We start from the raw sequence: 18,179 nt of genomic DNA, 5'->3' as shown, positions 1-18,179 counted from the left end.
AGATTAATACTTTTTCCTACAAATATATTTGTTGGTGCGCATTTGCACTGAATAGTGTTAATATATCCATTCCAACTTGTAACCTTTAATTCATTATTCCATTTCTTAGAGTTTCTTAGTCTGCGTTACGTGTGGTTATCACTCTGGTGATATAGGCTGGTTGAAATGGAATTTAAAATTATGTAGTCATAAGATTGTCTCTTTGTTTGCATTTCTTGTTAATTGCTACTGAAAAATAGGGCCTCCCCGATAGCGCAGTGGTAGCGTTGTTGCCTTGTAATCAAGGGGTCCCGGGTTTGATACCCGGTGGAGGCACATGGCACAGTGGTTCGGATCCCACGTTAAACTGTAGGTCCAGTCCCGATTAGTCTTTCTGTGCATAAAGTGGACTTAAAACAACAATTCAACAACTACAACAAAGCTACTGAAAAATTGCTTAAGAATTATATAATACACAAACAGATTTGTCACACTTGCATTTTTTAAAAATAAAACCATGCTCCAAGTCAATTTGAGTGAAACTGTTTCAGCTCAACATCAAAAAGTTTCCAGCTTCCTGCAATAGATAGAAGTTGATGGTATGGACTTTGTAAGTTCTATTTGGGTCTACTTGCAAAAACCAGCCTGAGCACAGAATATAGGGAGAAGAAGAATTGACTCTTAGTAAATTAAAATTGTTTGATGATGTCATTTTAATGTACTACTAAATTTATATTATAAATTAAACTTTTCATAATTTTCTAATTTTTTTGTTGTTTTTTCAGTAAAAGAGATGATTAACCATCCCTTTGAAACACGTTCTGATAGTTTCTATTTCGTGGATGACCACTTAATAATGCATAATAAAGCTGACTATGCATTTGATGGAGGATTGCAAAAGGTTCCGCATATAGCAAAATAAATCACCTCCCATGAACAGGGTCAACGTGAGTACTTATAGTCACACATTTGTTTCATAGTGTATTTGGGTATGTGGTTGATATAAGTAATAACAAAAGTGCATTCTCTCCAATAGCAATGTATTGTAATTGAGCCATGATGGGAGTGCCAGGGAGAAGTGAAGAAAGTTTCATTTCTGAATATTAGTGGCTGATCTCACTGATCAAGGAATTGGGTGGTTCGTTCCCCTGTGGAGCCACGTAGGGGTTTAGATTCCACTTGGATCTGTATGTTCAGTCTTGATTACCTTATCTGTGCATTAAGTGGACTTAAAACCAACCTCGACAAACTTTTGGAATTCCGTGAAAAAGGTTATTTATTAACATTCAATGCTCAGTTGGTATAGCAATGGCTCAGTATCCCAGGGACCCAGGTTTGAAGCAACATCAATAAGGCCACTGAAAAAAATAATGTAACCATACTGCAAGGTTAATCTATGAATGAGAATAGTTTCAGAATCCAAGGAAAATTCTAATTTGGAAAGTTAGGTTCGAGTTTATTCCCTGTATTTTACCAAAAGACACAATGTAACTTTGCTCGATAATTATGTCCACTTAGTTGTGCAATTTCTTTGCAGGTACTATTCATATTGAAGATATCTTATTTTTCAATAACAAACAGTGAAGCATTGAAGCTCCCTAGCGCAGATATTTTGGGAGACTTACATTAGTTCGTGATGATCTCATTGACAGTATAGTAGTAAACTTTTTAAGTGCGAAGGAAATTTTGAATGTCGAAGTGACGTGATGATTTTTCCAAAGTGAGTGTGCCTGCCTGATCGACGAGGAGCGAAGGCACGATGATTGCTCATTCTGTGAATTCTGAGTTCTTCTTGTTGAAATGAATTACATTAAATTAAAGCAAAAGAAAATGTATTTGTGAATAGAATACCAAAATGATGGTGAACTATTTTTAGTAATTGTAATGTTCACTGTTAACCTTCGTGGAAAAAAGTTATAGATTCTGGATCTTTTTTAATGGTTGTACATAACATTCCATGTAGTTTTATGTATTTCATGTAGATCAGTGTTTCTCATTTTGGTCGGATACTCCTGAAGAATACTGTTTTGTACATTCGGAGTTGTATGAGGAAAAATCAATTTTGTGAAGGCAATTTGTACTTTAAACTGCTACGAAAAAAATATAAGTGAATTTGCAGTGTTTTGCAGTTAGTCTGGCTTGTGTGTTAGGTCTCTTGCCTTATACAAGACAGGACAACTTGCAGAACCATAGTAGGGTATGAGAAATACCAGATGCAGTATGCCACTTTTCCAAAGGAGTTTATGTGATAGAATTGGTCTTAAATGCATGATAATCAATTAAAGTACCAATCCTGCATAATCACGCTCGACAAACACGAGAGCCACCTTATGTAAAATTTTGTTCAATGTAAAAAGTTTGTTAAAATTTTATAGCATGTCAAGGACTTAACAAATATGTGTAAATATCTCAATTATGCCTTCAGTCTAGTATGTGATGAACTCCGATTGGCTGTTTTGAAAAATTCCTGAACCTTGCAGAATCTACTGGTTCAAATTGTGATAATGCCTGGTGGGGAGAGGCGGTATTACCTTACCTACTCTGTTGGAACAGTTGAACAAAGCATCAGAACTCAACTGAAGGAAGATTATTCACTTTCTAATGGAATTCCTGAACATATTCCTAACATACAATAAAAGGAGACTAGAAGATGAACTTTTATCAAGAAATGTTCTACCATTGAACAATTCGAATCAGCATGTGTCATGCAATTCAAAGGAAGCATTTGTAAATGTAGGCAGTTATGGTGAGGTGGACAATTACAGGTATGAGGAATATTGCATCTTCTCTTCAAAAATTGCTTTAGAATAGGGCCAAGATGAAGGGTAAACAAATTCTCTGCATTCGTTTTGTTGAAGATTTAAGGTAGATTGGCTACTACTGCGTAAGAGATGATTCACCTATTATGACAATTGCCAGTGATAGCTTGTTGTCACTTTCCAACAGTGGTTTAAATTGCAAGTTACCTGAACTGATTTTTCCACATAGAAATGTGATATCTTAACTATCTATAAAGTTTGTAATTATCGCTCGAAAGATTCCATTGCTTGTGGTGGTAGAATAGTGGGTAAAAAGTTACAAATACGGTGTGTGTGCAGAAAATAATATTGAGGAGAATTTTCTTGTGGGCACCCACTGTGATGTAGTTTTATAGTTGCATTATTTTGCAGTTTCTGCCAGTGAGAACTTTTTGAATATGTTATGTATTTCTATTGTAGAAGGAATGAAGCGAAGCAAAGAGGTAATGAACGTGGGTGTAGCAGGTCTTATTTGTATTACAATAATAAATGTTGTGCAATTACAAAATGCCACAGTTAATGCTGAGATACCTCATTCAATGAGTTGAGGTCTACAACATTCGTATATCTTGACTTTGTCAACTCGTTATTTATTTTGATCTCAATAAATGCACCAATTTATTTATCCAGTGGATCCAAAGATCAGGGTAATTCTGTGAAGACATCACATGATATGAATGTGAACAAGTGAGTAACAAAGATTTGTTCAGTTATGGAATATGGTTGTAAGATAATCAGAACTGGTAGACTTTTCCCTCGTCACCACTCTTGAAGGAAAACCACTCCAGAGAAAATGAATTATGAATTTTGAACCAAGCACACACTGTTATACATCATGTGATTTCAGAATGTTCTTCAACATAATCACAGTCTTGTCTCTAAATTTTGCATTATTTTTTGTTTGCTTTATGAATTAAGCAGCTCCAGTTTTGCAAGTGAATTTGTTTTGTGAAATTGATGCCAAATAGATTTACATATCTTTTGTATAAAATTTGCTATTTTTAATCTGCAGAAAAATTTCATTAAAGTATTTTTCCATCATAATCAACCACGTGATTGCCATTATTCCAATATACAAAAGTTAAAAGAGATTTTGTTATAAAAAAAAATTGAAATTTTTGTTCTTAGGCAGTTAGTTATTGGTAGTTGCTGTGGATGAGGCAGAACTTCCTGCCACGTCCACTCTTTGTCGAGCAGTATCTGTAACCTGGGAATGATCCAATTTCCTCTCTCATTTCCTCCAAATAACATTTTCAACTTAAGCTGCAATTGAAATTTACCGTTAGTGGATTCATTCGCATCAGCAAAGCAATATCCATGGTCCAATTTTCACTTGGCAACACTTTTATTTTCAATAAATGTACCTGTATGTTTGTAACCAGTGGGAATACCATGGCTGCATCGATGGTGATTTGGCATAAGCATAAATGGTACAATGGTATAACACCTTACATTTTATAACTTGTGTCATGAAGATTAAAATAGCTATACTAAAAGACATCGGCACATACTTAAAATCAGTGATCAGAATGCTACATTTTGGAAGTAGCTTAGTAGCACACAGGAGTAGCATAGCGAGCTACTTTTTCGAAAAGTAGTTGTAGCTGTAGTGAAGCTACTTTCAAAATGTAGCATTCTGATCACTGATTTTAAGTATGTGCCGATGTATTTTAGTATAGCTATTTTGGGGGGAGGGGGGGAGTGCTCAAGCTCATTAGGAATCCTTTAATTTCAAGGACAACAACTCATGAAGGTTTTTTTTTTTGCAAAGTGGTACCGGTCAGAAGCAGGCGATTGGTTGTCTCAAATTCACGTACAATTTCAGAGAGCTTCGACTTCTCGTTCTTAATTCTGTGCGATACCTACTTGGAACAACCAGATGGATATTCAAAGGAAGCTCTTAGTGTAGTAGTTGTACTTAGGAAAATAGATTATGTTATTTATTATGATGATTCGAGTCATTCGATAATTTTGATAGCAGTGTTACTTCACTTACGTATTTTTACTATAGCGCTCGGATATTCAAGCTGATCTCAATTCTTCCTCTTAAGATCTGTTGGAAATAGAGTTACAATTGCAAAGATTTACAACTAATGTTAAATTTAAAGGATTCCTAATGAGCTTGAGCACTCCCCCCCCTCCCCTCAAAATCTTCTTGACACAAGAAAATGTAGTTATTGCTTATCACAACTGATTTCTCAAAATACAAATACAAATTCTTACCAACAGACTGCATTTGTATTTTGAATGTAAGGTACATCTGTAGATACACCTGTGATCAAATTGTCCATGTTTGGACTTAACCCTCTTCAGTATAAAATTGTAAATGTTTATAACTATTTAGAATTTTATGTTTTCTATAATGTCCAGGTAAATACAGCATTAATTCAACCTTATTTGAAAACACATGCAGTCTTGAAGTACATAAATACAATCTAATAGAATAAGAACAACAGGACATCAGAATTTAAACTTTGTGTGGTTCACGTAAATGTTTATTTATTTGCTTATCTAAGTTATGTTTTCCAATTAGCATTTTATACTTTTCAATGGAAGCTTCTGCATAATTTATTTTGGAAACTTCACGTACGAAAATGTGTAGCTAAGCGAATGAAATGAAAAGCAGGTGGCACTATTACTTCATTGCACTGAACAAACAGTTCTCCTTTACATGTTCACACAATGAATTTAGTTTTAGTTCCGGAACAACTTGTGGCCGGGAAGTAAAGAGGAAAATCATAATTAAAACTACTTTTATGTACATTATGCAATATTTGAATGACTTGTGGTTATCAGCAAAAGTTAGAAGCATCGTGATGGAAAAACTGACTGTCATATTTCTTCTCAACATGGTACTTGTGTATTTTGAATGTAATCAAATGTAGGAATGTAGAAGCTGTAATTTGTGTAATTTCTATGGATAAGACTGTAGTTTAACAATTTTCAAAAATCATAGTTCTATAAAGAATTCTCGACAATTACCTGAAATTGAATAATGTGATATCTGAGTAATGAATTCTCATTGAATTCATAATTTTTACCAATTGTGTTACCCTTAAGCATTTATTCGTAGCAAGTAGTTACTTGTAGTTCATGTATGTATATATTTCTCTTATCTTGTAGTGGTCAAAGTTTATTGTAACTCCCAAATACCACCAAATGTACATGAGTTCCCAAGGTTTTCGTTCTCCATTTGACCTTTGTTTCGATTCAGTCGGGGCTTCTCAGCTGCCGCTGTAATAACTTGTGCCTTAACCAAAGCAGATAATAATGGCATCACTTCTAAATTTTGAAAAAAATAATAAAATTCTCTCATTATTCCCAAAATAATGTACTCCTACCTTCAGAAATGTGTCTACTTTCTTGATTGCTGGTGTATGTGAATGTGTTCACGCTGTCAGAAGATATACCGGACTCCCGTGGATGTTCTCAGAGTATTGTAGGTTGTGTTCACTTGCGTGTGGTGTGTGTTACCTTCACAAGATGATATATTATGATATATATATATATGGGAATATATGAATTAAAGCTTATATCTTTTATTTGGATTTTATTTTCAACAATCAAAATATTACATAATTGATATTTATATTTATTATTCAAGTGAATTTAATATTTGTAATTCATGTTAATGGTATTGTAATAGCAGCATGGTGCTTGTTAATTTATTAATATAAGATTAAAATTAAAGCACTTAAATTAAATCACACAAAGATATCTACAATTTTGTGCAGTTAGTAGTAAGTACAATGTGAGTGCAAAGTCAAATTGAAATCCATGAATCTACTGCATTAAGAACATAATATGAACATCTAGAGGAGGTTTCAGATCAAGTGAAAAGCAGCAGGGAAAAGCAACACCTGTCAAGTGGAAATGAACCATTTGTCTATAGCATTTATTGTGTTGCATCAGTCTGATGGTCGTACACATGCAGTGAATGCTTTTCCAGTGACTGGAGAGGAGAAGCTCTGTTCCAGTGTGTGCTTCAGAGTCCAAGCCCCATGACACTTGTCACTTCCCACTTTGATCTGAAAGCTCCTGTAGACCTCTTAAATTAATGCTAATTGAATACCCTGGAGGACCAAGTGGACAATATTGAGACTGAACACAAACTGCCAACAATTTAGTTTTTTGTCCAGTTTCCACATTGTTCGCACACTACCCATGCAGTTCAATTGTAATCTTATTTGTCATCACATTGGGAAAAAATGTAAGCCTTATAAACACAGATTGAAAAGATATTTTACCATAATTTTCTTAAGTGAGAAATTTAAACTACTGCAGACATTGTATGTTAAATCAGAGTTAAAACTAAGGAAACATCAACTGCTGGGCTTGATTGCCAGTGTTTGTTTCCACTGCTCAAGTATGTTGAGTGTCACTGCACTCCCGCCACACACGATGACAACAACTGGTCCATCTAAGCTCAGCTTCCCTTCTTTCTCCAACTGCAGAAGGATGCCTGAGTACACGGCAGCAAGAGATGCACCACAAGCTAATTCCACCAGCATCCGATGGTCATCTGGAATGGAAGTAAGCGTTGCTAATGAGTGGAAAACTTGTACAGTGCAGTAGAACTCCACATACATAGATTAATTAGGTCAGGCCTGTACCAAGGGAAGCATGCCCCCCCCCCCTCAAGCCATGAAATATTTTGATGCAAACCTACAAAAATAACATGGATAATTTTTAAGATTTTGCAAGAATTTTGATTTTTTTCCCTGTATAAATGAATGGGTTGTCTCTGGAGAGAGGCAGACTCCAGAAGTCTGCAGTCTACTATATTTAGTAAGTTTGGTTTTATAACCATTTATGCGAGGCTACTAAATGTTCCAATTTGGTCAGGACAATTCACCATATTTACTCCCTGTTTTGACTTCTTTTGAACTGCGGTCTTAATGAGGAAATGTCCTCTTTTTTGTGGTTAATTCCCATTCAGACATGTTCTTCATTATAAGGATAATTCCATACCATTGGTGGTCACATTCAGGGTACGAATTCCCACCTTCCCACCAATGATCTTGTTCTATTAAAAATTTTCCCCCATTAAATTTTCCGAGGGTAAGAATTTGTTATAACAACAAAGATAAGCAATTACTTTGGACTTAAAACATACACAGTGCGGCAAATTGAAATAGAGACTTATTTTTTACCTCGGTAGGTGGCGCCACTGTGCAAGCGTTCTGTGGTGCGAACAAGTAACTGGTATCTCATGAACAATCGACGCAGAGCTCGTTGACCTTGAGTGACATTGCCGCTTGTGGCGTTGTTGAATGTGGGCACGTGTCATGAAAGTGCATCGTGATTTCAACATGGAACAAACAGCAAACATCAAGTTGTGTGCGCTCTTGGGTAAAACTGCTGCGGAAACGTTTCACATGTTGTAGCAAGTCTATAGGGACAATTGTTTATCCTGTACGCCTGTATTTGAATGTGTCTGGCATTTCAGTGAAGAACAGGAGCCAATTGAACACAACAAGCATCCAGGTGTGGCAGGGACAGTGAGAACACCAAAATTGGTTGAGAAAGTGAGGACAGTCATTACTGAAGACTGAAATTTCAGACCTACTTTGAATGATCCCTGGTAAGTAACTTTCTATGAAGACTTGTTTATTTTTTACAGCACCAGTCTTGATTTCAAATTGCCGCACTGTGTAATTTACTAACAATAAGAATAACATCATAAACACATACAAAGAAGGAATAACAAAGAATGATGTCTGCCTGTGTGTGAAAGTTGTATACATCTCTTGTTCTCTCTCTCTCTTTTTAGGGCTGGTAACATCATAGTGTAAAAATGTACTTCTACAGTCATAGATAAGATTTTAAAATTATATCAAATAGGACTAGTAAGAAATGGAGCCGTAGCTGCGAAGGTGGTTGTCATTGTCACCCTAGGCCCTTAGAACATAGAAATTAGACCGACCTGTTATTTCTCACCTCCTTTCGTCGGGAGATCTTACATGTTAATTTAATAGAAAACTAATGTCTTCTTAAAGTTTCTCATTTTTTGTCCCTCCACCTAGTTATCTTTAAATTGCAATCTATTTTTCAGATGTGAACAATAACACACACTGCTTCAATGAAGATGGTGTGGGATAGACATCCGGCTTTCGTTTTATTACCCACATTTCTTTAATGCGAAGTTTTCTTTTCAGAGGATTCAACGGAAAAAGAGTAAGTACATAAAATTCTACAATGTGTAAGTATGCCAGCTACATCTAGGTAAGGGGGAGGGGTGCAAATTCGGTGCAGCAAGTGTGAGAATCATTCTCGTCCTGGGTGCTGAAATCTCTAGCTACAACTCTGATACAGAAATATTTCCTTTCAAGAGACTATTAATAGATTTACACCATTATAAAAATAGCACAATAAAAGTATGAAAATTTAATTATCATTTTTAATAAAAAGCAATAATTAAATAATATCTAACACTTATTAAAATCATTTCACCTATCTTCTAATTTCTTGACATTTTGAACGAGTCGTTAAAGGAATTAATTTGCTAGTTTATACGTAAATGTAGCAAATTAATTTGTTTGTTTATAAATATAAATATATATAAATAAATAAATGAATGATATTAATTATTTAATAATTGACATATATTTCATGACAATTACTCCTGGACTTAAAGCTGTTCATTTGTCATACTGGTGCCATCACTTCAATCACTAACCCAGGTGATATTGTCGTCCACTTCCTCAGGAGTTGATATCAGATATATATAGCCACCACAATGACTGATGTTTGTTTTCTTGCTGACATATTCTGACAGTAACCTTGGGACAGTATCAAGGTGTAATTTAGGGCCACGTCCTGTTTCTTAACCATTACCTTTACACAATGAGCTACGTTATTTGCCCTTATCGGTCTTCATATGATGTCCCGCACTGTGGCCATGCAGTCTTAAGGCATCAAGCTTTGGGCTCTGACTACAGGACACATGCTGGTTTGAGTCTCCAGGGAAGAAGCGTAACAACTTTTTTGAGATTTCAACCAGTGTATGGGACCAGTGGCCACACACCATCATGAGGAAATTGGGGAGCTACAAATAAGTCATGGAAACCCACAATAATGACTGGGCTCATCGTGCTGACCACAAGTCGCCTCGCAACTGGTTGGATGATCTGCTGAGGCATGCGAGAGTGAGACCAGTAGTCGGTAGGTAAGCCCTGGCCCTCACGGGATATTATTATTATTAGTCTTCATGTGGTGAACATACGGCAAGAGGTAGTTCTGACACTATGTTCGTCTCTTCCCCCACAGATCATTGATGTCAATAAATGTTCGTTACAGTGTTTTAAAAGAGATTTTTACAAATCGACATTACTTACCTGCAAAGTGTATGCAACCGTCAAGTGCTTCCTCATCTGTTATGACCTCAGAAATCACGTTGAAGTCTGGCAGAATCTCCATCAATTTTGGTGTAACAGATAAGGCACCAAGAGTTGTTGCAATACTGTAAGAAATTGAATTTCATGTACTTGGTTTGTCTTAAAAGCCAGTGCAAGGCTGCTGTAATACTAAACTGAATGTTTAGAAAGCTGGGTCGATAGTTTAGAATTTCCATCACTCCCTTTTCCCCTACGCATACATACACACACACACACAATGAGAGATTCAAACCCAGAAGTCTCATATTAAATAAGAAATTGTAGACATATTGTATAATTGTAGATACTATTGAAATGTAGAAATTCAGTGAATATCCAAACAAGGTATTTAAATCGCATTACATCTGCAAAATCAATTTTCATCGTAATAATATAACAACATGATCACAGAAAAGAGGAAAATGACATACCTTGTTATAGCTGGCAATACAACTAGCTTATTTTGTTGTACTGATTGATTGAAGCAGTCGGCACCTTTGGTCTCCATGGCTACAACAGGAACATCACACCAACCTGATGGTAAATTAAACCTCATAAAAATTTTTGCAAGTAATCACTGTGCATTGAGTATTTCAATGTGATTTTTAGAATTCGCATGGGCAATCAGGAATTACCTAATGCGCACAGGACTTGAAATAACTAGTTGCTGGGATTAAAACAGTGATAGAGCCAACCAAAAGGCAAATTCAACTCTAGTAAATATTTTGCTGTGTTGACTTATTGAAGCAGTCTTCATCTTTGACTGATTGGGAGCCCTCCCTGATGGCATAATGGTAACATCATCACTTTGTAATCAAGAGTCCTGGCACACAGTGGTTCCAGTTCCAGTCCCGATTAGTTTATCTGTACATAAAGTGGACGTAAAACAAAACTTGTATGATACAAGCTTTCAGTGATTGAAAGAAACGGGATATGAAACCTATGCAAAGAACACTATAGATGAAAATTTATTCTCTGTATTTGTTCTTTCAGCCTTAAGGCATTACTCTTCTATAACACGTTTCCCTGCAAAACCTTACAGGAAGAAAAGTATCTGTTCATGAAGGCTGTTAGAAGGAGCATCTGTAAGATGTCCCCTGATTGCAGATGGTTAGTATAGTTCAGTGTTGCCACTGACCTCTGGTTCTGTGTTTTCCAGTACAGGTCCTCTCCTAGAGTTTCACGGTTCCATCATTGCTGTTGCAGAATGTGTGAAATGGTGCCTGCATAGGAAAAGGTACAGTGTGTTGTGTAGCGACTGAAACTTTTCTTCCACCAAATGGTGTTTCTGGGTTCTCTTTGAGTTGTGTTGTAAAACAGGCACAATGTGTACTTGTATTTGGATACGAAAAGCAAATTCTTATGAAGAATCGCATCCAGGACAGCGTGAATATGTCGTGTGTCTTAATGTACGAGATAGCCATCAGGCTTATCCCATGGCCTCCCAAGATCACCTAACATTATCCTGTTAGATTTTTTCGGGGATACATCAGAGACATAGTGTGTATCGCACCTGTGTTGGATATGGATATGTTGCATCACACAAATGTTGCACCATGTGTGGTACCATTTTGATATTTTCTGTCACCAGAGGTGTGCATATTGAGGGGTTTTGAAGTATTCATAAATGCATGATTGAAAACTGCAGTGTTAGTGCACCTCTGTGTGCACACTGTGGTGTATGTACTATACCTCTGTTTGTTTTAAAGTGTAATTGTTGAAATCAGGGAAATAGTTGTGGGGCATCCTGAATATTTAAAATGAATGGCTGGACTGAATTAAACCAGCCTACGTGGAAGGGTCCTAGGTTCAAATTCTAGGTAAAGCAGGCCATAGTTTGGTGGTGGTTCTTTATTTCAATCCGTAATTCATCCTAGAGGTAAATAATGCAATAACCAAAATACAAAGAAACAAACGGGGCTGAACTGAACTCACCAAATTCCTCCAACCCTTTGAGAACCCCCATGATTAAGCCTCCTCCTCCAACGGACAGGACAATGGCGGCTGGCTTCCTTTTCAGCTGATTAGCAATCTCTGTCACGACAGTGGCGTTGCCTTCCCTAGAAAAGCAGATGGTTACATTTTTCACAAGTCACCAAAAATCAGTTACATGTATTTTCATTTATTAATTTCATACTTCGTTCAATATATTTCGTTCTTGGTGTCAAGAATACCTTTTAGGGCAATAGTTCAGCTTTTTGTTGCCATTTAAAAATCTCGCATATTCTTTTTTTTCGGACCATGCTGTGATATTCTTCATCCTGTGTATCCCTGCAAATGAAAACTTTGTTTGTGAAGCATTTGCAAGAAGCCAAACTTTCGCTCTAAACATGTTTTAGTACCTTGATTCACAAACAACAACAACAAACGGCAATAATATTTTTTCCCCACCTTCGCGGAGCATGAAAAGTCGACTCTCAGTTCTGGTGCTTGAAAACCAGTTTTTCGAAGAAAAAGAGTGTGCAGTTTTTGCCACAAAGATGAAACACACAGACAATACACAAGTAGCATTTTGAACCCTCATGTCCCAGGGTTGCCTACTTGGAGGCCTGACAAAGTTCAAATTTCATTTTTTATTTTTTATTTTTTCCATATGCTTATAGCCTTATCAGTACAAACAATGGGAGAATTAGCGTCTGCATGGAAGGGTTAAGCTTGATTCACATCTATGCTCGGATCACCCTCTCCCCATAATCCTTTGAATATTTTTTAAAGAGAAGCATTGACACATGGTACTCCAGTCAAGGTTAGTTCAATTGCGCTCAACTCAGGGTCCAGTCATGATCGGATGGAAAGAATATTGACGGGAGCGTGAGGGGCAGAGCTTGACTTTGCGAAGCTCGGTCGTTGATGTGAATGTCTGATAAGGTTCAGTAGCAGTCTTCAGCCCCATTGCAGAGGATATGTAACCCAGTTTTGGGCATAGATGATGAGCCGTCAGAAGGCAAAGACCTATTGAAACACAAAAAAGGCGAGTAATGATAAAATTGATTGATTTGATTTAAGCAAAAGAATCCCACAATATTTTCTTCTCAATTCTGTTTGTAAAACATCGGTCAAAATATGCGATTTCATGAACCAGAGTAAAATAATTTTAAGAAGAAAAAACTGACCGAAACAACCAAATTACAATTAGCAAATGAAAAAAATAAATAAATAGGGGACTAACCACAAATATGATCCATAAACACTAGTTGTAACGACCTTTTTCCAACCTGTTGCATCAATTAAAATTCTTAAATCAAAAAACTAACCTATTGGCGATCATATTTTCTCTAACAACCAAATTGTCATTTTTGTGTGTGCAAAGAGAAAGGAGGTGGTGGTCGACCCTCTGCCAAGGGAAAAATCATTCTTGATATCCAGCCCCGAATCAAGATTAACAACAAACTTATTCTACATTTACGGAAAAAGATACAAAATTACTCCCTATTTTTTTTTCTAAGTCTAGGGAGGCCACGTTTCACATGATGTGCATTCTTGAAACTAGGCTTACAACCTGCTGTATATTTGTCATGTGTTGTATTGGAAACTTTCTAATAAAAGAATGGTCAACAATGTCGATATGAAACAATGAGCTCGAAATTGTTCATGTCAAACCTAGACTGACAAAGTAGTGTTACCATTGTTGACATTTACAGTTTGCACATTGTAGTTGCAAATAAACGTTTGCCGATTTCTAACCAAAAGTATAACATCAATAAACAACATTATATTTGAAATAGCTGACCACCTGTCCGATTAGCACAATATGCTACGACACCAGGTTCGAATCCCAGCCTGGGCATGGATGTTCATTGTTTTGTTCCTTCATCAATTTAATCATATTACCATTCATTCTCATCCTCAAGATTAGTCAAAACTGGCATAAAAGCGAAGTAAATCAACCAAGTCAATGAATCCCCGCTTTCACAATTCTTTTTCTTCATCATCATTTTCTTCTATTTGGTCTAGGAATTAATTTGTGCACCTGGACAAGAGATGGCGTAACAAGCGTATCGTCCCACAGTTCCGTGTAGCCACCCATGCGTTGAAAACTCCTGTCAGCGCGCATCGTTCGTAGTATAGGGCAGTTGATTGACGCATCAACAACAGCATTTTGTAGTCAACTGAACATGGCGCAGTTCGTGCCAGATAAAGTGTTTTTGCGGGGTGTTCTGCTTCATTACTTTAACATGCAGAAAAGTGCTACCGAAAGTCATCGTATTTTGGTGGAAGGGTATGGTGACCATGCGCTAGCTGAACGAACGTGTCAGAAGGGGTTTGCACGGTTTAGAAGTGGTGATTTCGGCCTGGAAGACCAAGAGCGACCTGGACAGCCAAAAAAATTTGAAGACTAAGAATTGAGAGCATTGCTTGATCAGGATTCGTGTCAAACTCAGGAAGAACTAGCTGAAGCATTAGGCGTTGATTAAACAACAGTTTCCAAACGCCTCAAAGCCATGGGAATGATTCAAAAGATGTCACATTGGGTTCCACATGAATTGAAAGACAGAGACGTTGAAAGACGAAAAACCATTTGCGAATTGCTGCTTCAAAGACAGAAAAGAAAGGGGTTTTTGCATCGCATTGTTACTGGCGATGAGAAGTGGATCCATTACGAGAACCTGAAACGAAAAAAGGCCTGGGTGAAGCCAGGTGAACCAGGTCCATCACAACCGAAACGAGATATTCACTGTGCAAAGGTTATGCTGTGCATATGGTGGGATATGAAAGGTGTGGTGTACTATGAACTGCTGCAACCGGGTGAAACTATTAATGGAAAACGTTATCGACGACAATTAATGCATTTGAAGCAAGCTCTGGCCAGGAAACGACCAGAATGGGAGAACAGACATGATAAACTTATTTTTCAACACGATAACGCTCGCCGACATGTCGCAAAACCGGTCAAAACCTATTTAGAAAATGTCGGATGGGAGTTTTATCCCACCCACCGTATTCACCAGACGTTGCTCCTTCGGACTACTACTTGTTTGATTGCATGAATAACGATTTGATTGGACAGCGGTTCACTTCTTCAGAAGATATCGAAAAATGGGTCTCTGGATCGCTTCAAAGGATGAGGGCTTCTTTCGCCACGGAATCCGTAACTTGCCTGACAGATGGGCGAAAGTGGTGGCTCGCGATGGACAATATTTTTCTTAAGGTATTTATGTATTTTGTGTTTGAACTACAGCTTCAATGTGTGCGTAACAACCGCACAAATTAATTCCTAGACCAAATAATTAATGCCAGTGAATCAACAGCCAAGTCCGTCATTGAAAATCTCTTAAACATTGCAGCTAGCACAATCGGCAGGCTTTTTATACAGAAAAATCGGTGCACTTTGTGAAGAAACCAACACCAGACTCACGTTGATCGTACCTTGACCGGGGCGAAGCTTCACCCCTAGTGTGGATACTCCCTGACTGTGAGCAGAACATTAGGGGAGAGTGACCTGAGTTTTGCTTGAGCGTAGATGTGAATCAAGCCTTAATCTGCATTCTCGAAAGATTGACTAAGATTATGGCACACAAAAATAACTGTCCTTATAAGAAACTTTTCATAGAGATATTTTGGATTTATTTGGCATTCTGCTAATGTTTTGGAAACCTTTGACAAGCATATTGTGTGTCATATGGGTAAAATGTCGCAGCATGCCACTGATATAGACATTGGAGCAGATTGCACATTCAGGAAATTTTTACAAAGATAACTTCTAAATATATTCTGCAGACCCATTCTTTCATGGGTATGGATATGAATTAGGTTGAGGTGAGGTGCGACATAAAAATTCCGACCTTAATCACCCACCCTGGGAATGAAACCTGGGTCTCCTGCATGACAGTCAGACACCCTACCGACTAGGTAAAAAGGTAAAATGTTCCCCTGTGCTTAGCACCACACCATGAAGGCATATAGGGGGTGTGGGGGTAACGCCCCACACTTTCTTGATCCGGTCGTAAGTGGGGGGTGATGTGATCAGCACCACTCCCCTGACTGCCTTTACCCCCCAGGGTTTCCCCCAGGTACCCATGGTATTCGATGCTGGGTGGGCGCCGGGGCTGCTTCCAACGTTAGAAAAGTTCCTGGATGTGAACCGGCTGGGGATCGAACCCGGGACCTTTAGCATGGTAGTCAGACGCGTTACCGACTGAGCCACCCTACCGACTAGACCACTGTGTATTATTGACCACGACTTGCATATTATTGAAATTAATTTTCTGTTTGAAAGACAGAAAGGAAACTAACCATGCATCTGGGTCATCATATGGATGGATCAATGCAACTCCAGGTTTCTGAGCTTCAAGCAGTGCCTCTTCATTTGCTTCATCCCAGTTTTTTCCATGAACCTAAAATAATACTATTCATTATAAATCATTCCAGAATTCACATCTAATAGTCTCAACAATTTTTAGTACATTGTTGAACTTCTATGAGTAGTTCAAGTGTGGTGAGGCTCAAGTAGTTTACAGTATTAAACCTCCAGTATGTAACAACTAAAAGCGCACAGCAGCTTTTACTTAATTTGATGTTTTATACCAATTGTGTCAAAGTGCATTAACTTTGCAAATTTAGTGTTGGTCAGCTCATCTTAAAATGACCTAACCATCATGCTTTTTGTAATTTTATGTTTGTTTATAGTTTAATTATATTCTGCACTTCAATGATTACCTATTATTCATTATTGTCTTCCCCAAAGCAAGGATGCAACAGAAGAACTTGCAAAGCCTAATTTTGCCTAAAGCACATACTTACAATAAGTTCAACTCCTTCCGCCTGAATCTTCTGCCTCATGAAAACCGACGTCGTGTTGGGAACATACACAGTCATTGGGATGCCCAGCAGCCGAGATGACCATGCCATAGCGAGGCCTGCGTTGCCTCCAGAGGACCCAACGAACCTCGTGTATCCTTCCATGGCTTTCTAATGGGAGAGAGAGTGTGTCAGATTCCACGAAAGGCAAGTGGGACGAAGTTGCTTAAGAGTGGCCTGGAGGTTGGCATGAAAGTAGTTTCCTGGCCCGATGCGATACAGAGACACCTAGCGACATATCAGAGGACTAGGAAGAGAACCTTCCTCCCTTCACCACCCCCTCCCCTCCGCGTGACTCCCGCAGTGAGGTTTCCAGGAAAAGGACACCCACCTGTTTCTTTTCATTCTGGTTTCGGAGGCTAAAATTTCTCCACTGGCAAAGCAATTCGCATTTCACTGCTTGCTGGCTGACTCTTGCATGGAACGAGAAGAGTGGCAGTCTCCCGAGGCGGAACCTTCATCACTGAAGTTTTGACTGAATAAATTTGGTTGATTACAGTGGCTACTATAATTATGTTGAATTTTCTTGTTCAGATTGGAATTATCAATTGAGAGTAAAGAAGGAGGTAGAGAATATCAGTTGAAAGAAAGTATTTTTTTTAAGGGGGTGTTCTTTTATACAAAATCGATATATAATAATAATGATAATAATAAGGCAAGAATTAGTAACAATTATTATTTCAACTATTAACGAATCGAGTCCCTATTAGAGATGGGCAGGAGCGAAACTACCTGGAATTTAAAAAGGGGAAACGTGGACATGCGTAATAACATATGGAAAAACTGAAAAGGAGAAAGACGGACAAAACAATGTAACAAAATGTACAGTAGTAACAAAGATGTCAGGAAACAATAGTATAATATTGAACATACACTTTGATGAAGTAGTTTTCTTTGTTATGATCTGAATTAAGTCCCTTTGCACAGTTCTCATCGTTGGAGTTCACAGCAGCTTTAATCAGCCAATATTGATTGATTTTGTTTATTTTACTTCGCCTTTCTGCCACTCTTGGCTAATGATGATATGATGTAATCGATGAAGAGACGCTCACGAAGGACACATATGCCCAGACCGGATTTGAACCCGGAACCACTGGCGTGGTAGCGAAATGAGATAAATACTCCGCCACGGGGCCGGCTAATCGGCCTAGGGTGGGGACAAACTCTCAGTGGTGATGGGAATCCCCTGTGGAAACATATGACCAGTTCCTGCATCACATTAGTTGCT

At 37.8% G+C, this 18,179-nt stretch overlaps 2 protein-coding genes across 2 annotated transcripts in view; one reads left to right on the top strand and one right to left on the bottom strand.

Annotated features, from left to right (window-relative positions):
• Positions 1-6,319, top strand: part of unc-119 (unc-119 lipid binding chaperone) — a 58,688-nt gene extending 52,369 nt beyond the window's left edge. The window contains exons 6-7 of the mRNA XM_083128636.1: positions 765-926; positions 1,517-6,319. Coding sequence (XP_082984762.1) covers positions 765-901 — 137 coding nt within the window. The 3' untranslated portion in view covers positions 902-926; positions 1,517-6,319. The remainder of the gene's footprint in view (positions 1-764; positions 927-1,516) is intronic.
• LOC145992263 (L-serine dehydratase/L-threonine deaminase-like) overlaps positions 6,320-18,179 on the bottom strand; it is a 27,917-nt gene continuing 16,057 nt past the window's right edge. Inside the window, exons 3-8 of the mRNA XM_083128635.1 lie at positions 16,895-17,062; positions 16,388-16,488; positions 12,089-12,213; positions 10,585-10,687; positions 10,115-10,239; positions 6,320-7,299 (exon numbers count right to left, since the gene is read on the bottom strand). Coding sequence (XP_082984761.1) covers positions 7,100-7,299; positions 10,115-10,239; positions 10,585-10,687; positions 12,089-12,213; positions 16,388-16,488; positions 16,895-17,062 — 822 coding nt within the window. The 3' untranslated portion in view covers positions 6,320-7,099. The remainder of the gene's footprint in view (positions 7,300-10,114; positions 10,240-10,584; positions 10,688-12,088; positions 12,214-16,387; positions 16,489-16,894; positions 17,063-18,179) is intronic.

The sequence above is a fragment of the Lepisma saccharinum genome, chromosome 9 (assembly GCF_977018435.1).
Source record: "Lepisma saccharinum chromosome 9, izLepSacc3.1, whole genome shotgun sequence".
NCBI lineage: Eukaryota > Metazoa > Arthropoda > Insecta > Zygentoma > Lepismatidae > Lepisma > Lepisma saccharinum.
The sequence above is the reverse complement of the archived record's forward strand: the minus strand, read 5'-3'. Positions and strand labels throughout refer to the sequence as shown.